We start from the raw sequence: 24,557 nt of genomic DNA on the forward strand, positions 1-24,557 counted from the left end.
AAAGTGTAATGTAAGCAAGAAATAAAGCAGTATTGTAAGCCACTAAAATTTGAAGCTGGTGTTACGGTAACACAAGCTAGCAGAAACTGATATATATACATATCTACAATGGACTAGGTACGAAGAATATTAAAATGATAGACTGCTGTACTTGTAAGGATGTTTTGAAAGATAGACCAAAAAAAATTATTAATTTTCTAAAGTGTCAAAGGATACAGTATGCAAGGTCCAAAAAAAAAAAAATTAGAAGTATGACATTTGCAATTCAATCAGTTTGTTCTTAAGGTTCCAGCAAAGCCAATAAAGGGTTTGTATATGGGTGGTACAGCCGCTGATCTCAAAGAAAATTCTCTAAATTCTATTATTTCAGTATACCAGTTAAAACTAGAGAAGAAGTATGTTCGAATCATTAAGTTTTGTGAAAAAGCATTAATTAGTTCCATAAATGAAGTACCTACTCCATTAAGTTAATCCATGTAGGGTAAAATTATAAAGAGAAGAAAAAAAAAAAGAAAAAGAAAAAATTCTAACGGTAACTCTTACAGTGATTAAACAACACTTGAATGGTTACAGAAGTCAAGGTCCACACAGCAATTCTTTATTGCAGGAACATGTTTTTCCACAAATTTGAGCAATATCTGAACATAGCTGCAACTTGCAAACATGATTAGGAATAGGTCTGTACTATTCATCTTAGGATCTCAAAGCATTTCACAAACATTAATTTAACCCTCATATCACCTGAGAGGTAGGTATTATACATTATAACCATCTATCCTGCCACTACAAAATGTTTAAACACCCCTTCAGCAGTACTTGCTCTGAGAAGGTCTTGCCCAAACAGCCAATAAAACAGGAAATAAGCTGACGGTGCATGTGCCACCAACAATCTCTGAAAAGATCAGACATTCACCCACAAGAACCACTTCCTCTGAATAAACCACAGAGACTGTACAGGGCAAACCACATACCAGTTTGTGTGTGGGACACAGGAAGATAACCCATCTAAAATCTATGGAAAGGTATGTCTAAGCCCCTTCATGAGACTTCCCATATACATTTAAATGTAGACATCGATCTCAACTTATAATGGAGTTATATCCCAAAAAATCCATTGTAAGTTGAAAATATCATAAGTTGGGATCCCTGGGTGGCGCAGCGGTTTAGCGCCTGCCTTTGGCCCAGGGCGCGATCTTGGAGACCCGGGATCGAATCCCACGTCGGGCTCCCGGTACATGGAGCCTGCTTCTCCCTCTGCCTGTGTCTCTGCCTCTCTCTCTCTCTCTGTGTGACTACCATAAATTAAAAAAAAAGAAAAAAGAAAAAGACAAAGAAAAAGAAAAAAGAAAATATCATAAGTTGAAAACACACTTAATACATATAACTTACTGAACATCACAGCTTAGCCTAGCCTACCTGAACTGTTCTCGGAACACTCACCTCTCAGCCTAAGGTTGGGCAAAATCATCTAACAGACAGCCCTATAAACCACTTTCATAATAAAGTGTTAGATATCTCATGTATTAAATACTGTCCTGAAAGTAAAAAATAGAATGATTATATGGGTACAGAATGGTTTTAAATATATTGGTTGTTTACCCTCACGATCATAAGGATGAGAGCAGTGGGCTTGCTGCTGCTAACCAGCATCAAGAGAGAGTACTGGTACTGCCTACTAGCCTAGAAAAATATCAAAATTCAAAGTACCATTTCTACGGAATGCATATCACTTCTGCATTATCTTGAAGTCAAACACTGTAGGCTGGGAACAATCTGTATTTTGAGGGACTTGTTATTCTGTCTAGACAAGACCAGCCAACTTCTGCATTACATGTTCAATTTCACATGTAACATCTTCAGAAGACAATGAAATTCCAGTTTTTCAACTATATAAAATCTACAATTTTTTAAAAGATTTTTTAATATATTTATTCATGAGAGAGAGAGAGAGAGAGAGAGAGAGAGAGAGGCAGAGACACAAGCAGAGGGAGAAGCAGGCTCCATGCAGGGAGCCCAATGTGGGACTTGATACCGGGTCTCCAGGATCACGCCCTGGGCTGAAGGTGGCACTAAACCGCTGAGCCACCAGAGCTGCCCAAATCTACATTTTCTAAAGCCAAAGACTACCTACAAAATTCTCTTTGATATCTTGAGGTTGTGAACCTAACATCAGCATTTAAATGTAATATTTGACCAAAATTGTAGTCTCTGAGCAATAGCTTTAAATTACTACAACAGGCTTTACAATATTAAAGAAAAAGCAGTGTAACAAGTGGCTAATTGCTAAGCATTGAGTAAACCAGGTTTTCTTAAATTTTTTTTGTGACTTTTTTCATGAATTGTTACTCATAGTCCCAAGACAGGAAATCTAATTTTTCATTGGCCATTAGATTGGCTTGTCTTTCAACACTGGGAAGCTACCCAGGCCTATCATGTGACTATGATCTCAAAAACCAAGATTCAGCTTTTGAATTAGTAAAAGATCCTGTTTTGGTATGAATCTAAACTGTCAGCTGCATTGGTGCATGCTAATTCAATAAGGTAAACATAGTGTATTTCTTCTTTTCCTGAAAGTCAATAATGTATGCTTGTGCAATTCAGGCAAAGCCTCTGACCTTCAGACCATCATGTGGTACCTGCACAGAATCAAAAAGCTAAAAATTATCCTAAGGCACTAGCTTCATAAGGTTCTCTTGGAGTTAGAAGCTGTCTCACAAAATCTTTCGTATATGGCTATCTCAGTACTCCACATATTCTCAGTTGAAAAAGTAAAATGCCCTAACTTTGGCATCTCACCAAAACTCTAAAGTTTGAGGAAACAAAATCACTAGCAAAATACAAAAGAACAAAGACATCTATTTAAATAATTAAACTAAGTTGCTATCGATGAAAAAATCCTACCAATAAAATATTCAAGAGTTCTATACTCTTATGCATTTTATAATAATTTAAATATGCACCTTTTCCTTCTTTTATGGTCTCATCATTAGTAACAGCCCTTATAAATACAGTGGCAAAAAAGTAAAATGTTATGTTAATTTTAACAATAGTGTATTTCACTGGAAAAATAATGCTAAGTATTTTCAGGTCAAGTTCTTTTCACTCATATGGGGGGGGAACAGAAAAAAAAAAGGTAAAACTCAATATACAAAAGAAATGGAAAAAGTGACATACAATTTAAGGTGAGACTGAAAAACCACTGCAAAAAAAATTAAAAAATTAAAAAATAACAACTTCCAGATGTATCACCACATTGCAACAGATACTTTAGAGCTACAATCACATCTCTTCATTTACTTACAAGTTCAGAGATGTCTTATCTTCACTTCTGATTGATTTTCAAGCAAGGATGGCTCCTAACACTTATTATTTTTGTTTGCTACCCATCTGTCACATAATTGATAACACTTGTTACATTAGGGGCACTCATATTTTAAAGAATCACTTTGTAAAGAAGCCTTTTATAACGTGAGTAATTGCTTAGCTGATTTAGTGACTATGCTGTTCGTATAAATTTATTTGATCGCAACATCTCCCATATCCATTCTAAAAACTAACATAAAAGTGAATTAAAATAAACTTGAGAATCTCTTTAGCCCTAATTTTGGGCTATGCCTAGAGAAAACTGAAGACCCCCTGAATTATATTAAACTTAAGTGGGAACTTGCTGCTCTAGAATATGGGTAAAGATAAAAAACAGAATACTATATTTGGTCCTAGGAGCACATCTAAGGGGGAAAAAAAAACCTCTGCACTAAGAGAGCAATTAGGGAAAAGCTAATAAAACATTAGGAGGGACAGGGTGATTTTTAGACAACAAATCAACAGAACATACAACTTGGCAAAGCAAAGAATAAGGATGGGGGGTAGGGAAAGGGTGCTGGGTAACTGTCTGAACCATTTAGAGTCGTATAAACACAACATGGGAGGACAGCATTATTTAGCCTGCTACAGCAAGTATATACAAGTAAGAGGACAAATTAAAAGTCTGAGCTAAAGATCAGGAAAAACTTCCTGACTACTAGATCTATCAGATTACTGTTCAGTCTCGTGAGGAAGTGCCGAGAACTTGACCCTCCAGAATAGGTAAGGCATTAGAAAGCATCCCCTAAGAGAAAAATCCAACACTAACTTGGCCAGATTGGAAAATTACAACAGAAAGTAGGACAGAAAAAATAATACACATAGTAAGACAATAAATTAAAGTAGAAAGAGGACTTGAAAGTCAGAAGATCTAGGTTAAAATCGTCCTTTCCAGTTTTATAATCTTGACTTAAAACAGTATAAGTTGTCTAAATGTTAAGGATGATCTGCCCTATGTGGAGTGAAAATATTGCAAGTGTTAAAGAATTACACTATAATAAGATATTGTTACATACATGAGAGTATTTTACTCAAAAAGAAAATATTTATAATTTTGCTCATTTTAAAATTTCAGTTCAAATGTCACTATTTTGAGGACTCTTAAATCATTAAAAGGGAAGAAGAGAGAATGTCTTCAAATGAGGCTTTAAAACATCATCAAGTTTTAACAGAGACAGAAAGAAGTTATTATGCTCCAGCTCCCTGTTCCTGAAAATGTGACATGGTCAATTTCTAGGAGATAAACAATTACATGATAAGAAACATTTCTAGTAATTTTGTCAGACAGCCACGATATAAAAGTCTCTCCGATGACCTCTCGAAAAACCATTAAAATATCCTGCTTTCTGTGACCCACACCAGTTTGGTTGGCAATTCATACCCATTTCGAGATGGCTTTCAGAAGAGGCCACCACATATGTTTACTCAAAGATTTTCTGACTGTTTTCTCTGGAATCGAAATGCTCCACAGAAAAATATGTAAAATCCACCGTTTATGGATTTCATCAATGTCTGCCTCAAATTTCACTGAAACTTCAAACTTAGTTTAAAAAAATCCTGTATGTTAACTCAATGTTATCTACTACATTTTAACGAGAAACCACCAATGTGTTAGGGAGCATTACCAGGTTACCATATTTTTACAGTGATTCAAATAGATTCTCTTGTCACCTCACTAAACAAATACGAACATCTTATAAATGTACCATTAATCAGGAAGATGACAGCTCTGCACTTCTTAAAAAGTTTACTTTGTACTGTATCTGTTGACTCATGTAAAAGCGTACAAGTGAATGTATTATTGCGCGTCTATATGAATCAGGATTTTATACCGTACCGGGAGAAAAGAACATTAAACTGAATACAAAGCTAGCTCTGGGATCCTGGTCCCTAATCTCAATTTTGTATTTATCAAATGACCGACTTTACAAGTAAACGTTACAAATAACCTAACCTTGCAGATGACTCAGACAACCTTGAAAACAGCACACATACAGGAGTTGTTTAGTTTTGTTTTCTAATCAAAAGCATTATATGGCAATGATGGCAGAAAAAGTATCCTGGATGAAAATGCCAATTACTGTGTATACACATGTAAAGTCACAAGTTTGCATACTCACCAAAAGTTTGCTTCAATTAAACAAGCTTAGACCTGAACTCAGTACTAAGAAAATGCCAAAATATTAAAAACCTTTGTTTATCTGTCAATCAGAACAACAAAACCCCTAAGTCCTAGACCAGACAAAGATCCATTTATTTCAAGTAAGACACTTATAACAAAACCCTACCTGTATCGTCCCTGAAAACTCACTGTTCTAGAATCTAGCCTGAAACGGTTTAGGGAGTCCACTGAAAGAGCACTCTCCTCTCTCTCTCTCTCTCTCAGAATTTCCAAGTGCCATAAGACCCCCTAAACTCTCAGGAACAGAAGACAGGCACCTAAGAGGACTGCAAAGAATTAGGATGTATTTTTAGGACTGAATATAGCAATTGATGCAAACTGAAAAATAGCGATCAGATGCTAACACAACTTTTCAAGTGCTGATTCTAAAAGTGGAAAACTATACGTCTCGCAGAAGTTACAAAGCAAAACACTAGATGGTATTCATTAGCTGCTTAGATTTAAAAAAAAAAAAAAAAACAACCACAACACTATTCAGATACACTGTATAAAAACAGTAGTTACCATAAACATAGTTTGGATTTTAAATTGATAAGTACACCTTTTAAAAGAGGGGGAAATGGGGTGAGGGGTCTGGAGAGTAGAAGATGAAGAGGAAGAGAAGGGAATAAAATGACTGTGTTAATTTAACTGTAAAATAATAACAGGATATAACAGAGTTCTGAGTATCCACAGTGACCAATCAGAGCCTAAACATAGCTGAATTCCATCCCAGCCCCAGCACGTCCCTAACACAAGAATAAAACCCTTCTTATCTTGTTCAGCCATGTGTCGCCTGCCACAAACTGCAAAACAGAACAACGCCCAAAACCAGCTAGTCTGATTTCAAATGAGGACAGACAGACTCTGTAGTCAGAAGCACCACAATGAAAGAACTCTAACTCACACAGCTGGCCTGGTGGGTCTGCACACTCTACCAAACAAAGCCATACCACATACAGTACTTCAAACTTGAAAGGATCTTTAAAAAGCTACACTGGCACTGTTAATTTGCCAATAGCTCTAGAATCAGCAAAATACACCTACAGTACACTGGAATTAGACAGTGAGAAACAAGAATGGGGTAGACATAGCAGAGAAGCAGCTAAGAACTACTCTGCACCCATAACTTTGTTAAGGCACCCTGGGAAAAAAAATAACACTAAACTGGCGCGCTTCTGGATTTCACCCCAACATATATTTAAATCAGGGACAACTACTCTCCTAGCCAGCAAATGGATGCTTGATATCTACAGAGTAAGATGTGTTTAAAGAAAATGTAATAGTCACCTAAGAATAATCTTGAAAAACAAACTAGTAGCAAATTTCTAAGATACAGGTATCCACAATGTCTTGGCAATGCATTCTAAATTAAGTGGTTTTTAAAGGTGTTTTTCTTTTTTAAAAAGTATGTAACATCAGCCAATACCTGAACTTATTCAAGGACATCAATACCCAAACCAATTTGCAGATTCATCTTATACTTAGAATACTCGTCTTTTAAGCTTTTGTGCTTAGCATGGGGCCTGGCAAAGGACATCCACTGACTACATATTTATTGTATATCTGTATCTCATCTAACTTATTAAAAAAAAAAAAAAGTCCCACGATTTAATTTCAAGGTAATAGAAAAAGGAAGAAAATCTCTGAGAAGCAGAGAGGAAGGTTATTAAGTGGGCACTATTAAGTGGTTCTCATGTGAAATGAGCTAGTGACCCTTGGTTCTGTTTCTACAAAATTAAGCACCCCTAGTACCACAGTAAAAACTACTAATACTACATTAGTCCCTAATAAGACTTCTTGTCTAAAGGCTCATACAGAGGCCAAGAAGTGAATGAACCAGGAAAATAAAAACACAACGTGATTTCTCAGTAGCAAAACACCCTGAAAGGAAAAGGGATGGGGATGATTGAAAGAAATTAAAGATAAGCACTGTTGCTACTTGTTGTTACGGGTACAATCAGAAAAGTTGAAAACTAAAATTAATTTTAAAAAAATACGCAACGAATATAGTTTAAATATTTAATGGAATCTTTTAGGTGAACATTCACGTGACACTGGAAAGCATCAACAGGAAGAGGAAGTTCTGTTTCTGGAGTAGCTGTTATGGTATGATAATGGAATTTGGCCCTTTTAAAATCAACAAATGAGTCTGACCATTGGGTGAAACTCTGTATTAGGAAACTCCACATTTTCTGCAAGAGCACTATTGTTGCACTTTTCATCAAAGTGCTTTGTTTTGCCCCCCTAATTCAGTTATTTGATCTTTTTTTTTTTTTAATGATGTAATCGTCTGAATACGGACTTAAAAAAAAAAAAAAAGACTGGCTGAAATTTGGAACCAGGATACAAGGTCATAATGAAATTGAGAAACAAAATACAGTAAAAGGAATTTACTGTTTAAACCAATATCCTGAAGAATAACCCCTAAGAGTAAAGAAGCTCCACTTAAAACCACATAGCCTGAGCTCAATTCACCAACCACCAGGCAACACAGATAAGCAGCAGATAGGACTCACAGAACTCAACACATCCACCTGCCATGCTTCTAACTACCTAATTCGCTTAGGGTTTGTATCTCTTGAATGCAAAAGCTTCTGGGAGATGAAATACGAAAAATGCAACAATTAAAATCAAACCCCATGACTCTCCCTCGCCCCCCCCACCTTTTTTTTTTTTTTTTAGCTCCATCAGGAGCCTGAGATCTACTAGTAATTTCAACATTCTGGAAAATGATTAGATAATAAACACTACGCAGCTCAATATTCAAAGAAGAGCAAGCTCAAAAATCACCCTGCAGCCGTCTCAGGACGAAGTCCACAGACGGCAATTCCTAAAACCTAAACACGGCGTCTGGGGGGACCACGGCGGGGGGGGGGTGCAGGAGGAAGACCGATAGGTGATGCACCAATTCCCCGGCCGAGGTCGGGCGCTGACCTTCACCCCACATGACCTTCCTCTGGGTTCCAAGGGAAGTGCCGGATCCCGGTGCACGCACGCCCCAGAGAACGCCGCCACCATGGCTTGTACCTACCCCATCCGCGGACAAATCTGGAGAAAAGTTTCTCTCCAAAAAAAAAAAAAAAAAGAAGCTACATTTCCAAACTCGATCGAGTGGGTAAGTTGGCAGCAGCCCCAGGCTGACTGCGGAGCTCCCAGAGCGCGCGTCCCTGCTCTGCCTGTCAGCGGCGCCGGGCAGGGCTGTCGGGGGCGGGCAGGGCGGGCGGGGGCCGTGGGCTCGGCGGGCCGGGCCGGGCCGGGCCGGGCCGGGCGCTGCGTACCCACCTGTCGGTGATAGTGGGCTGTGTGCCGCTCATTGGGGCCCTTGGCGAGAGGTCCTCCTTCTATCCAACTTGCATGGCACGGAACCCCGCCACCCCACCCCCCGTGCTCCGGGACCAGGCCCGACTCCGCAGCGGACGCCGAAGTCCGGCTCAAGACTCCATGCAGTCATCTAGGACGTCCGGCGGGAAGGGGTCGGGGAGAGGGGAGCAGGTCGGGGCGGAGCGGGCGGCGGGGCCCTGCGGGGGGCGGGCTCCGTCGGCGAGCCCCGGGCGCAGGCGGGCGGCGCAGGCGGGCGGCGGGCGGCGCAGGCGGGCGGGCGGGCGGGCGGGCGGTCTATCTGGGGCTGCCCGCCGCTCGTGGCCACCGCGCCGGCCGCGGCTCGGGCCGCCCTGCGCCGGGCTCGCGCCGCTCCATGCCCCGGGCCCGGGGGCCGCTGCCGTCGTCCTCGCCGCCTGGGGCTCCGGGGGCAGGGCTCCCGCGGCCGGAGGTGACGGGAAGCCGGTGTCTCAGCGCCGCGGGCTGCTCCCCATCCCCGGGAGGCCCGGACTCTTCCGCAGTCGGCGCGGGCGGCGGCGGCGGCGGCGGGCGGCGGGCGGCGGCGGCGGCTCCTCCCCGACGCGCCGGTAGGCGGCCGTTCCCGCGAGGGGCGGGAGGTTCCCGTCCGGTCCGGCCTCGAGAGCGGCGGCGGCGGCGGCGGCGGCGGCGGCCACTCGGCGCGCGGGGCCGGGTCGCGGGGTCGCGGAGCTCTCGCGGGAGCGCGCGCGGCGGGCGGAGGAGGCCGCGGGGGGGGGCGGAGGGGGGCGCACGACGGCCGCGGGCGCGCGCGCGGGTTCCGGTTCCGGTTCTGTCTTTCCCGGCCCCGGCCGCGTCCAGCGCGAGCGAGCTCTTCCCCTCCCCCGCCGCCGACTCTTTTTTTTTTTTTTTTTTTTTTTGGCCTCCTCCCCTCTGACTTCGGGAAGCCGCCTCACCCGGGATCCCTCCGCGGCGCGCGGGGCCGCCCCGCCGCCCGCCGCCCGCTGCCCTCGTCTCCCCCGCGCCTTGCGGAGCGCGCCAGGGCCGCGCGGACGCCTCCGCCGGAAAAGTAGTTCTGCGGGGCGGAGGGAGGCGGGGACCGGCCGGGCGCGGAGGCCCACCCACCACCGCCCTCGCCGGCCCCGGCCCCGGGGAGCCGCGCGCCGGAGTCTGGCTGCCCCGGAGACGCCGCCGGAGAGCGCTCGCCCCGGCCCCCGGTCCCCAGGGGGCCCGGACGGGAGGCTCCTGGGGCACTACCCGCCCCCCTTACCCTGCCGACCTTTATGCCTTAATGCACCGTACTTGTGATCCTCTGATAGCTCGTAACGAACGGTGACGGCGGGAAGCGAAGGACGCTGTCGGGCACCTGGACCTGCAGGGAGAGGGTTTGGCCTCGGATGCTCACCTGGGGCACCTGCTGGCCTCGTCCCAGGTCTGGGGCCGCCGCGCACGAGCGCTGGCTGCCAGGGGAAGTTAGAGGACGGGGGCGGGGGGGGGGGGGGAGTTTGGGAATTGGATCCAGGATTTCTTGGTATAATGTTACTTTGAGGCTGCTTCTACCTTGGCAAAAATGAAACGTATGATTTGGGGCACCTGTGTGGCTCAGGTCGTTATCGTGGGGGTCCTGGCGGGGAGCCTGCTTCTCCCTCTGCCTAGGTTGCTCTGCCTTTCCCTGTCAATAAATAAATAAATAAATAGATAAATAAATAAATAAAATCTTTTTTTAAAAAAATGTATGATTTGCCAGATGGAGAAAGCATGATGCTTTTTCCAAAGCGACTTCACAAGCTTGCGGAGGACAGAGATTGGTGCTGCAGCAAATGAAGTGTATTTATCCAGTAGAAAGCGCTGCAGTTGTCTCTGAAGGGTTCTCCTATCTGTTTTTTTTTTCTTTTTTTCTTTTTTCTTTTTTTTCCCTACCGGGTACATTTAGAGATATCCATCTAGTTTTATGATTGCATAATCCCATAGTGTAGCAATTTAAGTACCACATACAGTGTAGTGCAGTTCTGCCTGCCAACGTCCACTCTGGCTGTCCCTTTACCTGTTTTGGGGCTTCGTGAGTTCAGACCTGTACGGGTGGGTGAGGGTCCTCAGCCTCGTTGTGGCCATCCAGTGGTAAAGCAAATTTAATAAAGAGGGGGTGCGGAGAGGAAAACAGCTACCTCTTAATGCTGTTTCTAAAAAGTCAACCCGCAACAGTCCATGAAAAGATCATTATCCCGGAATAGATGCATGAGCTAAGGCTGACGTTAGGACGGGGTGAAAAAAAAAAGAAAAGGAAAAGATAAACAGAGGCCAAAGATGACTCTTTATTGCTTGATTTTTTTTTTTTTTTTTTAAGTTCAAGGCACAGCCAGCTAATTTTGTAATGTTTATTTTGGGAAAGAATAGCAGCAGATTAAGGTTCCAAGCCACTTTCCTAATGATCAGACCAGGATACATTGCCACCTGCTGGTGTACCCTAGCATAATTCTACCCTGAGAACTCGTGTAATTAAATTGTGTGGGGTTTTTTTGCCTATTAACTGGAAAGAGAGCTCCTTCCCCCATATAAAATAACCAAAATGCAGACTTCACCCCCAGACTTACACCTTTCTTAAACATGCTAAATATGTTTTTGCCAAATTCTAATAATTTACAGGGTAGGTATGAAATTATTTGGACCCAATGACTCATCGAATCATGTGTTTAAAAAAAAAAATGAATTCTCCTCTTCCCTTCAAGAATGTCTCACTACTTGAGCTTCAGGAATAAAACAAACTGGGAAAGTTTCCTAATTCACCTTCTCTTCCTTGCATACAAAACCTCTTGGCAGGCTGCTTTCAAGATCTTTCCAAACTTAAACAGACCCAAAGTTCTAGCTGTGAGCAAAGAAGGCATTTGCTGTGGGAAAGCTTCAGAAGATGGTAAGCAAAGGATTTAATTAAGCCAGTGGTTATTCATTCCAGAACTATTTTTTTCAATGATGAAAATCTCTATGTTCACCCACAAAGCTCTAATGGTAAAAACATCCCTGAAAGCCTCTTTAGAGCTGTTGGTAGCTCTAGACTGCTCTAAAAGCTCTATCTATGGAATGCCTTGAGAAGAATCACACCAGTCTAGGTAGAACACAGTCCCCATGGTCATTAGTTCCTTCCTTACCTACAAAAAAAATGACACTGGGGACACAATTCATGGCACATGCTCTTTGAGGTTTCCACCCCTGGAAGGTGGGGGCAGGGTGGTGACTCTAAACCACATCCTCATCCACTCTTTCAACATTTACTGAGGACCTACTGCATGTCTTAACACTGTTCTAGGCATTCTAACCACAGTTCTGAAGAGAGCGTAGGGCCCTTGTCTTCATGGAACCCATTCAACATCATTTTCAAGGCAATGCCCAGGGGTTCTTGTCAGTTGGTTAAGCATCCAATTCTTGGTTTCAGCTCAGGTCATGATCTCAGGGTTGTGGGATTGAGCCCCATCATCAGGTTCCATGCTCAGCAGGAAATCTGCTTGGGGCTCTCCTTCTCCCTCTGCCTCTAACACTGCTCAAAATAATCAATCAATCAATCTTCGGGATGCCTGGGTGGCTCTGTGGTTGAGCATCTGCCTTCGGCTCAGGGCATGATCCCGGAGTCCTGGGATTGAGTTCCACATCGGGCTCCCTGTGGGGAGCCTGCTTCTCCCTCTGCCTATGTCTCTGCCTTTTTCTCTCTCTCTGTGTCTCTCATGAATAAATAAAATCTTTTAAAAAAATTTTTTTTAAATCTTCAAGGCAGCTGCCTACATAGGTGGTAAATTAAAGAAATTTAGTTCTTCCTATCTCTTTGGCAAACTTTTCCTGTATGTAGATTGTTGCCCAAAAAAGTAAACAGTATTAGGGATGGTTGATGGTAAGAGCAGATAAGAGGTATTTCACAGATAAGTATTAATTTGGGTCAACACTTCTACAAGCCAAAAGACTTTTTTTCCTAATTGCTTGGCAAACCCACAATAAAGATACAAAGGCAGACTCTGGGTTGATAAAAAATTGTTTATTTTTATAAAATTTAGTACAAATCTCACTGAAATATAAATCTTTCTTGAGCAGTGTTAGGAATTATTACATAGTAATTCCAAAGGCGAATGAATAAAATACTTCATTTTGTCTGACCACAGCACATGTTAATTAGCCCTTCATTTACCTAAGATTAAAACTCCCCATCTTAACTGCTGACTCACCTTCATGTCCCATTTTTCTCTCAGGGAGGTTCCTTCATAGTTATTAGGTAAAACATCAGGAAAAGCCAAAATGAACAATTTTTCTTTTCTTATTATTTAGGCTAATCAAAAATCCAAAAGAAACCTACATACATTTCCCATGAGAGTACCCCTCAAACAGCAAGATCTGCAATCCCTTCACTTCTGAGGAGTAAAAAGAAAAAAAAAAATTGGTACCAGATTAAGCCTATTCATTTGTCTGGTATGGAACAGGTTGCACTGTGCCAAAATTCAAGAGCCAGCTTTTTCTTTTTTTAAGCTCCTGCGCCAAGCCACTCTTTTTTACTAGGCTTTTGCTAAAATCAGCATTCCCCAGCATCCAACGTTGACCACAGTTTTGCTGGAAAGAAGCTCACCAGCATTCTGGGGATACTGATCACAGAAGAAAAGAGAACGGAGACGCTACTGTCAGATTATTTCCATGTGCAGCAAAACTTGGTAATCAGCTGACAGTCATTTTAAAAGACCCACTGTTAACATGCCTTGGAAACTGCTTTTCCTAGAGCCACGATGACTTTATGCGGTTCCAACGCTCTGTCATGCCTGGCCAGTGACATCCATTTTGCACATGGACCACTCATTAGGTATGACCAGGGACCACAGAATGGATAGAGACTTCCTACTGACCGAGGCTTAGGCTTCAGTAGCCCCACACATTTGCTCACTGAGCTGATCGCTCCCCAGTGGTCTAAATAACATAATCCATAATCAAATAAATAAATAAACAGCAAATAAATAAAATAAATAAATAATAGTTCATTTCCCACCCCCCATAGACATCCTACATTAAAGACAACCCTTAATAAAATGCCACAGTGTTGCTGTGAAATACACAGCGGGGTATTTCATTCATTCACAACAGAGTTTAAACCGAGACAAAGGGTACACCAGTGACCTGCCCAAATGATCTGGCAGGTGAGTAGCCAAATTAGTTAAAGGAACCCAGAAAGTCTTGATTCCTAACCTCTCGTTCTAAGCTTACATTGTCCCTTTTCCTGGGTGAGATTCGAGACTATTGCACTAAGAAATATTTTGTTTCCTTCCGAGACCGGCCTTGTCATAATGTTTTATAGACAGTGGCACCTTTTTCAGAGAAAAGAAAAGGTAGTAAAGAGGGCTAAAGGGAATGTATATGAATTTTTTTTTTTTTAATTAGCCTCATCACCCTGCGGCCAGCACACCTCAGTCTTTGGTTCTGGTTTGCAGTATGTATAGCAGAGTTGAAACTTGAACTGCCATCTCAAGCACAGTGGAATCCACATGGTAAATCCCTATGGAATTCACTCACAGCCTCTCATGCCTGGGAGATTAATGCACAAAAGCCCTGAGAATTGGCATAGTTTTCCCGGTAGAGCAGAACCCGTACAGCAGGACTCGGTAAATCTGCCTACACCTCATTCATCTCTCATCCAAAGCTCTAGCTTTCTGCTTTTTGCACAGAAAAGAGTTAACAGAGCAGGCCTGAACTCCTGTCCTTGGAAAGGCCAACTTGCAAGGTTGGCCAAGGGCGGGCATCTGGGAATGTAGATTTCAGGAGCGCTCCCTCCACGAATTGCTGATAATGGTCACCATGCTTAAATTGTTTGTGCAAACAAAATGGTTCATGCTGAACATGTATGTTCCTTCTGGGAGTCAGGAATTTCGCTACATGCCAGGCAATGGCTGCCTACAGCCCCCAATAAAAAACTTGGGCACTGAGCATCTAATGAGCTTCCTCGTTGGACATTTCACATATATGGCCACAAATCGTTGCTAGAGCAATGAAGCACATCCTGGGTGATCCCAGTGGGAGAGGACTCTGGAAGCTTGGGCCTGGTTTCCCTTGGACTCTTCCCCAGGCACCTTTTCCCTTGGGTGCTCTCTTTGTACACTGTAACTAATCATAGCCAGGAGTTTGACAACATTCTGGGTCATGTGAGTGCCCATAGCAAAGCACCAAACCTGGGGGGGTGTCTTGAGGACCCTCAACAGTTGGTACAGAGGGGCTCAAGAAGTGACCTACCACCACAGCCAGTTTCACCACCATCCTTCTCACAACTCTTTCCCTTTCTTTAAGCACATCCAGTCCCCTGATCCAAAGCTCAGAATGCCAGATGTGCATCTTCCCCAAAATCCCTCCCTTTACAGTAAAGGGGGTGACTTTACTTAAATTGCTACATGGAAAATAGGAATAAGGGTTTGTTCAAGAAGTCAATTCTCAGAGAAATTCTCAAAGGAATTCTCAGATTCCTTCCTGAGCTATCTAGCCATCAGGCATCCCAGAGACAAAAGGACCCAGGGACACCAGAAGCTAAAAGGAATGCAGCAATTGCTCATCTCACGGCGCTGACTTACTCCAACTACCATCGAGTATTCTCACTTTCTACAACTGGGCCACAGTAGACGTTAGTGTTTTAATACTGGCATGGGCTTCACTCGAAAACTGACCAGGCTGACTGAAGAGTTTAGCCCTTTCTTGAAAGCTAAGTTGGTTGTGAGCATGATTCTTTAACAGCCGTGTCTCCAACCGGTTCCCGTGGCCGACTAAACCCAATGCGTCACCTGGAGAAAGGCTTGGCTAGTGCGTCTTGAGATGGCCGTTGTGCTTCAGCTGCCGCTCCTCACTGCACCTGCTTCTCCAGGCATGGTACTTTTTGATGCTTTTCCTCCATGCAAAGCGCCAGATGCTAAACATGAAACACCAAGACACGGCGTACATTGCTACTCCTCCAAACTTCACAAACCACTTGGGCTTGGGTGAGACCATTTCACAGAAAAGGAGGCGAGCTCCTACTCCAATCCTCACTCCAGTAAACAGGGCCACAAAGAGGAAGTCCACCACGTCTCCAGTGAAACTGTGGTAGTGGCCTGTTTCACGGAGAAACCAGCGCATCTGTAGCAAGGGGTTGGTAATCTCACTTCCAAACAGGACTGCATTGACCTCCGTGCCTGACTCTCCGAGCACCAGGGCCATGATGATGCCCAGGATGCTCAGTGTGTGGTGAGCCAGCATCAGGGCCCCCTCAGACTGGAAGTAGATGCACCAGCCCAAGTCGAAGATGAAGTAGCCCAAGGTGAGACAGAGAACGTGCACTTGGAGAGGAGTATTGGGCGAGCCTGAAATAAATCAAGACAGAAGCCAACTGAGCCACTGGGAATGGAGCTACCTTGCACAGCGCTCCAACATCTCCTAAGCATTCCTGAGCCACTGAGAGCAAAAACAAAGGCAGGCCAGAAACTTTGAATGACACTCGTGAAAGAGTAAAATCTAAAACCTTGGTCTAAATAAATAAATAAATAAATAAATAAATAAATAAATAAATCCTTGGTCTTGATCAAACCCAGTAATGTCACAGGCCTGGGAAATGCTGTTTTGATGAATCCGATCTCAATGTGTGGTCTGACCGTCGGCCACAATTTCAGTGTCCTCTCTATGGAGCAGCATAACATTGAGCTATTTTGTCCTTTCAATTAAAATCCCAGTTTCTCAGAGATTGGGTGGGTGGCTAAGTGGTTGAGCATCTGCCTTTGGTTCAGGACGTGATCCCAGGGTCCTGGGATCAAGTCTCACATCAGGCTCCCCATAGGGAGCCTGCTTCTCCCTCTGCCTATGTCTCTGCTTCTCTCTCTGTGTCTCTCATGAATATATAAATAAAATCTTAATTTTTTTTTCTTAGCTTTAATGGGTTAGATTGTTGGGACACTGGTGACCCCACCCTTCTTGAAAGTGGACCCTGGAAAGAAAGAACCCTAGAAATTAGTGTGTTCCCAATCCCAAGAAAATCAAGTATAAGGACATAACATATTCAAGTCTATTTAAAAACGTCATGTAAGACATAAAGCTTAATAGCTGCTTTCACATCAGTTTGATAGTTTTAGGAAAACCTCAGAAGCTCCACATAGGATTTTAAGGAAATTAAAAAAAAAAAAAAAGAATCTAAGGAATTAACAAAAAAATCATATCCTAGGGGAACCTTTTTTTTTTTTTTAAGATTTTATTTATTTATTCATAAGAGACACAGAGAGAGGCAGAGAGAGAAGCACACAGAGAGGCAGAGACAGAAGAAGCAGGCTCCATGCAAGGAGCCCAATATGGGACTTGATCCAGGAACTCCGGGATCATGCCCTGAGCCAAAGGCAGACACTCAACCACTAAGCCACCCAGGTGTCCCTCCTAGGGGACTTCTGGCCTGAATTGTGCCTCCTAAATTCTTATGTCGAAGCCCTAACCCCAAAATTCCTCAGAATGTGACTGTATTTGGAGAAAAGGCCTTTAAATAGGTAATTCAGTTAAAATGAGGTTGTTAGGATGGGCTCTAATCCAATCCGGCTGCTGTCCTTATAAAATAAGGAGACCAGGACACAGACACATTAAAAGGGAAGACCATGTGAGGACATGGCAAGAAAGAAGCCACCGGCAAGCAAAAGAGTGGAGCCTTAGAAGAAACCAAACCAGCCAACAACTTCATCTTGGACTTCTAGCCTGCAGAATTATGAAAACATAAGTTTCTGTTGTTTATGCTCCCTGGCCTGTGCTTTTTGTTACGGTAGCCCCAGCAAACTAATTCAAGGGGATACAACCTTTTTTTATTCTAAGGAGGTAATACTTGTACATCTAGCAGCTTAAAAACCAATATAGTTGCCCCAAATAATGAGACATTGGTCAAATAAATGATGATATATCCATACAACACAATATTACATGATGGTTAAGGATCAAAAAAATCTATATACATAGATGTCCCTTGAATATACAATCAAGTGAAAATTGCAGGTTATCAAAAAGCATATGTAATACAGTCCATTCCTTTCTGTTTGGAGGTAGTGGTGGAAGATGTTAATATTGGCTTTATGTTTTGTATATTTCAGTGGATTACATACAATGTAACAAGCATTTAAAATTTGTTTTAAAAGTAGAGAGTTACAAAAAGCAGAAATAGGGACATATACAGTATCAGAGTTAAAAATGAAGACTCCTAAAAAAAGTTTTTAGGGATCCCTGGGTGGCGCAGTGGTTTGGCGCCTGCCTTTGGCCCAGGGCGCGATCCTGGAGACCCGGGATCGAATCCCACATCAGGCTCCCGGTGCATGGAGCCTGCTTCTCCCTCTGCCTGTGTCTCTGCCTCTCTCTCTTTCTCTCTGTATGACTATCATAAATAAATAAAAAAAAAAAATTTAAAAAAAAAATAAATAAATAAAGTTTTTAAAAAATTAAAATTAAAATTAAAAAAAATAAAAAAATGAAGACTCCTGACCCAAATTGCAATTTGTAATTATTCTTCGATATTCTTCAATATTGTACAAATTCTGTGAAAATGTCCCATCCTTCCAAGACTACCCCCCAAATTATAGATCCCTTAGAGAAAATCATCTAATGTCTCCTACCTACCTGGGTGGGTAAAAGGCCAAGGGCCATCAATGAAGCCAATATAAGCTGAGAGGCCTATGGAGAGGATTCCATGGGTGAATGTTACCAGCCGGCAGCTCCACTCATAGCTTCGGTGCTTATTCAGGCGGCAGAAAGAAATGTAGAGTGAGAGCCAGCCCCCCAAGCTGCACAGCACCTGCGGACACAGAGCTAATGCCATCCTATGTGAAAAGACCAAAACCAGAAAAACAAAGTATGTACCCTAAGAAAACAGCATTGAGTCAATTTGCGTATAATCTTCATTTCTACTCTAGAATAGTCCAAAAACATTGCCTACACTGAAACACTTCTCATTACCTACACAGCCAAGATCTTCTATTAAAGGGTGGCTGTGGTTCTGGTTCCATGTTCCTTAGAGATAACTGGTAAGAGCTGTAAACTGAAAACCAGGAACTATATTCTGAATTGGTAGGCTGCCTGATATAACGTGTTGTTATGATGAGTAAATGTCAATAACAGCCCGCCAGTGATCACTGACCTTGGAGGATGAACATGAGTAATATAATACATGTATTAGATAATGTGTTCAGGCTTCAAAAATCCCAACAAGAAGCTCTCGTGAAAAAAACAGTACCACCACCTGTGGTTTCTGCTAGAGGTCATATGACGCACAGCAGTTTCATGTGGTTTGAAGCTGATACTAAACTCAACTGAAGTTGGATTTGGGTCATGGGTTTATCTATTAAAATCGAAACTTGAGGTAAACCAGAATAGCGAACTAAACTAAGTCTAGGAATTTCAGAAGGAGAAAAAAAAAATCCTAGTTCTGTTCAGTTTTGAAATCCAACTCCAAAGACTGACCCAGGAGGAAGCAGAAGGATTTAGAAGTATAAGTGGGAAATTTTTGATGAGATATACAAATATCCTTAAGGTGGTTCTTCAGTTAAACACAAAACAGGGCAGCGTGGGTGGCTCAGTGGTTTAGTGCCACCTTGGGCCCAGGGCCTGATCCTGGAGACCTGGGATCAAGTCCCATGTCGGGCTCCCTGCATGGAGCCTGTTTCTCCCTCTGCATGTGTCTCTGTCTCTGTCTCTCTCTCCCTGTGTGTCTCTTATGAATAAGTAAATAAAATATTAAAAAGAAAAACATAAAACAAAGTCAGAAAGCTACACTTTGAAATTTTTACTGATGACAAATATATCAAGCCAAGAATGATGTAACAGTCAATTTAGCCATACAGGACTAAGATCTTAAAATAACCAGGATGTTATTATGAATACTCGTTAGCTCTTCTATTGAAAGTACAAACAAAAAAGTCAAAAACATTTTAGATATCTGTCTCATCTCAGCAGGAATTTTCTGCATGGCTACCCTTATTGCTTAACCCTATTCTGACAAGTGAAATAGTATCCGTGGACCAACACACTTCAATACACAAACCACTCCCGAGAATGCTATCCAGAGAGAGCTTTATGAAGGTCAAATTCTGTACAGAGTTCATCTGAAATCAGGATTCTATTCAAGAAAACAGTAGGTGTCCACCAGAGTCCTGAGTTCCAAATTTGTCTGTGCCTCTAACTAGGCCTAAGAGTGTGGGCAAATCACTTTCACCTCTTGAGCCTCCGTTTAAAAAAAAAAAAAAAAAAAAGGAAAAAGAGAAGAAAAGAGGATTGAAAACTCTAATCCGGCCCAGTTCTGACAAGGAGTTCTGAGATAAATTTTGTAAAACATCTAGGCCAGTTTTCAGAGCAAGGGCCAGAAATACAAAGTACCCAGAGTGAAAAGAACCGTCCTCGCTTATTTCCTTCTAAATGCCAGGGTCACCGGCCAGTAATGCGGATCAGCTCATTTGGATCTGCTGATTAGTATTTTTAGAGTCCTCTTCCCTGAATCCTAATTCCCTCACAGAACAGAGGAAACAGTAGTCTATTTACAAACACTTAAATAAAAGAATAGACGTTTGTAGGGGGCAGATACGAGTCTGTGACCTTGGGAAAGTCACTCCATCTCTGGATTTCGGGTTGGCTTTTTTTTTTTTTTTTTTTTTTGCTCTCGGGTGAAAGGACGGAAGGGTGGAAGGGTACGGAGGCGGCGGGTCGGTCCCGGCCGCTCGGGTCGCAGGGCCGGTCGGGAGGAGGAGCGCGGGGCGGGGGCCCCGGGCCGCGGCCGTGCACCTGCTCCGCGCGCAGCCCGCGCCCCCGGCCGGAGGGCATCCCCGCGACGCGCCCCCGCAGCCCGCAGCCCGCAGCCCGCTCCTCGGCGCCCAGGCCCGGGGGGGGGGGGGGGGGTGTTACCTGGCCGAGCGCCGGGCAGCCTCGGGCGCCTGGGCCCCGGAGCCGAGAGCCCCGATCCCGGGAGCAGGAAGCGGCGGGCACGGGGAGGGATGGAGGAGGGATGGAGGAGGGATGGAGGAGGGATGGAGGACGAGGCTCCGGCGGCGGCGGAAGAGGAGCCGGGGGTCTGGGGGCACCTTGCGGCCGGGAGGACGGAGCGCAGAACCCGAGCTGCGCCCGACGGACGTCCCTGGAGGGAGCCGGAGGGTCCCCCTCCCGCGCTCGGGGCTGGGGGGCCGCGGGGGGCCGGAGCGCGCCGGGTCACCTCGTGGTCACGTGAGGCCCGCCCGCCGCTGCCCCTGTCGGCCTGTTTGTTTGCTCCTTTGACTAATCCCCCTCCCCCCCCCAACAATGGGACAGCCCATCCAGCGACCGAGCGCCTGCATCCCTACTGGGCGCCGCCGGGGAGATGCCGAGACCGAGTCTCACTCGTGCAACAAGCGCACAGATCACTAACTTGCCAGCAAAGCGCTTAGGCCTGGGAATTCCAAGTGAATTCCTCTTCCTTACAGCCTTGTCACCAACCTGGCGGTAGGATGGATATAAGGCCTCAAAATAAACCCGGCTTGGGCACTCGACTGTGTGTCTTGGGGCAAGTTACTTAGCTTTTCTGCGTCTCCGTTTTCTCAAACAGAAAAGGGGGATGGTAATAAGAGCTATCTCTTAGGCTAGTGTGAGACTTGACACGCTTGACCTGTGCAAAGCGCTTGGAACGGTGGCGAGCCCAAGGAAGACATCATATAAGTGTTGGGCCTGGAGATCCCTGGGTAGCTTAGCGGTTTAGTGCCTACCTTCAGCCCAGGGTGTGATCCTGGAGTCCCAGGATCGAGTCCCACATCAGGCTCCCTGCATGGAGCCTGCTTCTCCTCTACCTATGTCTCTGCCTCTCTCTCTCTCTCTCTGTCATGAATAAATAAATAAAATCCTTAAAAAAAAATATTGACCCTTGGGTGATGGTGACACTTGGGGTAAATCCTTTCTCCTCTTTGAAATCTATTTTAATACCAAAGAAAATAAGTTGGAAGAGATGACCAAACAGATATGGAGGCTTAAATGTGGCAAAGAGGGCATCTGGATTGGTTTATTTGGATGCCAAGGGGACCCCACAGTCTTAAAAAGAGAAGTTGTTAAGTAGAGATGTGAGCATTCACACCATGGCTGGCAAGTATTAATAATATCAGAATAATAATCTAGTTTTGGCATTATTCGTGCCAATCTCTCATGAGTAAGGATCAAACTCTCTCTCTCTCTTTTTTTTAAAAAGAATTTATTTATTTATTTAGGAGAGACACAAGAGAGGCAGAGACATAGGCAGAGGGAGAAGCAGGCTCCCTGCAGGGAGCCCAATGCGGGACTCTATCCCAGAACCCCAGGATCACGACCTGAGCCAAAGGCAGATGCTCAACCACTAAGCCTCCCAGGGGCCCCATGGATCAAACTGTTTTCATCTTTGTTTTTCTAATACCTGGTAGGCAGGTGCAATAGATGTTTGCTGGCTGGATCGATGGGAAATGAGCCTGGAAAATGTAGTAGAAGTATATTGGGATTCCTAAGCCTTGTTGACCGTCTATACCACGTAGGAAGTGTTTCCCAAATACCACTGTAGGCTGTACCTTGAAAAGTATGATTTAATAGGCTTAGTGTGGGGCCTAGAATATGTATCTTTTAAAACATACCCACAGGTCGTTCAGATAGCAATCACATTTAAGAATCACTGGTGTTAGTGGACTTTAAATGATTCTGTTGCCAGCCGCCTGCCTTCTGCTCAGGGTGGGATCCCAGGGTCCAGGATCCACTCCCGCATAAGGCTCCCCACAGGGAGCCTGCTTCTCCCTCTGCCTGTGTCTCTCATGAATAAATAAATAAAATCTTTAAAAAAAAAAAAAAAGAAAGAAAGAAAGAAAAAGAAAGAAAGAAAGACAGAAAGAAGAAAGAGAGGATCTCAGACCCTAACCCCAGACCTACTGAATCAGACCTGCATGTCAACAAGGTTCACAGTGATTTTGTACGCACATTTAGGCATTGGTCTCAACCTTGATGGCACAATAAAATTATTTGAGGCGCTTTTAAAAATCGCAGGGCCCAGGCCACAGCCCAAAGTAAGTCAGAATCTGTGTGGGTATCTGTTCTTTTTTTAAAGCTCCCCAGGTGTGGTGCCTGAGTGGCTCAGTGGTTGAGCACCTGCCTTTGGCTCAGGGCATGATCCCGGGGTCCTGGGATCCAGTCCCACATTGGGCTCCCCAAAGGGAGCTTGCTTCTCCCTCTGCCTATGTCTCCGCCTCTCTCTCTCTCTCTCTCTGTGTCTCTCATGAATAAATAAATAAATCTTTGAAGAAATAAAAATAAAGCTCCCCGGGTGATTGTAATGTGTAACCAAAGTTGAGAATCCCTGCTATGCGCTCAACTGAAGTTATAAGATGAACTAGAGAAGACAACCTGCTTCAAGTGGATTGGAACAGACCAGATAAGACTGAAGAAAGAGAACCGGGAAGGATCCATTTCACTAAACGGATAGGATGCAAATTTCAGCTTTTCCCATGTGCTTATAATTGTTGCAGTATTTTTTCTTCTTCTTCTTCTAGTATCTGAATTTAGAATTACCTTCTTGCGGCCATTATTTTCCAGGAAAGAACAGAGTACTAAAAGGCTTCAAGAGTCTAAAGACTGAAGGGATAAGGAAAAGTACTAGCTCTTCCAATGGAGTCTTTATTGGGCCTTTACATCCTCGGATGATCAATATTCCACGTTCAAGCTTCATTACCTGGGATTAAATTTAATGATTTATAGGTCTTTGGCCATAACCCTTGTTCTACCAGACAGGTATTTGTCAACAGTGGCATCACTCCAAGAAGTTCTGGGCTGTAAGGGAGAGCAGAGGAAAGAAAGCTCCCCACCAATTTATTAGAATTATAACGACAATAATTGTGATCATAATCACAATGATAACAGACAACGCTTATTAATGTGCTAGGCATTGTTCCAAGCGCTTTACATATATTCTCAACTCATTGAATTCTCACAGGTCTATGAGACGGTTGCTATCATTATCTCCATTTTACAGGTGAGAAACCAAGACACAGATCAGTCAAGGAACTTGCTTAAGGTGACATGATTAGTAGGAGGCAGATTTGAGTATGAACCTGGGCAATATGGCTCTGGAGGTCATGCTCTCAACCACCAGGATAAGCTGCCTGCACTTGACTAGAATTCCCTACAGATGTGTACTGTATTATTCAGTATTCACACCTCCTAACCTCAGTGAAGGGCACTAGAAGTTGTTCAGAGGTTTTAAAAAAAAGAACTTAATTTTCAAAACTCTTATTTACCTATTATATTAGGCAGTGTTTTTTTAAGATTTTATTTATTTATGAGAGAGAGAGAGAGCACAAGTGGGGGGAGGGGTAGAGGGAGAGGGAGAAGCAGACTCCCTGCTGAGCAGGGAGTTTGCCTCTGGGCTCCAACCCAGGACCCTGTTATCATGACCTGAGTGGAAGTCAGACACTTGACCGACTGAGCCGCCCAGGTGTCCCAGTACTAGGCACAATGTTAATCATGGGGATACAGAGAAAAAGAACTGCAACTATAAGGAGCTCCCCATAGTCTAGAAGGAGAAGCAGAAGAATCAGCAAATGCAGTACATTAGTTATAACAGGTACATGCAGAGTGAACAGAGAGGAGGAGCAGAGCCTGAAACCTGGGGTTTGGAACAGGATTCCTAATTTAAGTCCTGGAACTAAGCTCATTCTCTGAGTCACACCAAAAGTCCTTAGTGTTATGGGTCCACAGCCGGGCCCACCAGTCTTGAGTCAAC

The 24,557-nt window shown here is 43.8% G+C and overlaps 2 protein-coding genes across 7 annotated transcripts in view; both read right to left on the reverse strand.

The window, feature by feature from the left end:
* Positions 1 to 9,015, reverse strand: part of ARHGEF12 (Rho guanine nucleotide exchange factor 12) — a 155,541-nt gene extending 146,526 nt beyond the window's left edge. For all 4 annotated transcript variants that reach the window (XM_041770740.1, XM_041770742.1, XM_041770739.1 and 1 more), the window contains exon 1: positions 8,810 to 9,015. In XM_041770740.1, coding sequence (XP_041626674.1) covers positions 8,810 to 8,841 — 32 coding nt within the window. In that variant the 5' untranslated portion in view covers positions 8,842 to 9,015. The remainder of the gene's footprint in view (positions 1 to 8,809) is intronic.
* Positions 9,016 to 12,543: 3,528 nt separating this feature from the next.
* Positions 12,544 to 21,121, reverse strand: TLCD5 (TLC domain containing 5). 3 transcript variants are annotated; one of them, XM_041770749.1, is made up of 3 exons: positions 20,708 to 21,121; positions 18,434 to 18,622; positions 12,544 to 16,161 (listed from the first exon to the last, which is right to left on the reverse strand). In XM_041770749.1, exon 3 carries the CDS (start codon positions 16,055 to 16,057, stop codon positions 15,623 to 15,625), a length of 435 nt encoding a protein of 144 aa, XP_041626683.1. In that variant the 5' UTR covers positions 16,058 to 16,161; positions 18,434 to 18,622; positions 20,708 to 21,121; the 3' UTR covers positions 12,544 to 15,622. The 3 variants fall into 3 exon arrangements, with proteins under 3 accessions (XP_041626683.1, XP_041626685.1, XP_041626682.1); XM_041770751.1 differs by having other exon boundaries at positions 18,434 to 18,608; positions 20,708 to 20,999; XM_041770748.1 differs by having other exon boundaries at positions 18,434 to 18,633; positions 20,708 to 20,833.
* Positions 21,122 to 24,557: the final 3,436 nt, after the last annotated feature.

Source organism: Vulpes lagopus, chromosome 10, assembly GCF_018345385.1.
Source record: "Vulpes lagopus strain Blue_001 chromosome 10, ASM1834538v1, whole genome shotgun sequence".
Taxonomy (NCBI): Eukaryota; Metazoa; Chordata; class Mammalia; order Carnivora; family Canidae; genus Vulpes; species Vulpes lagopus.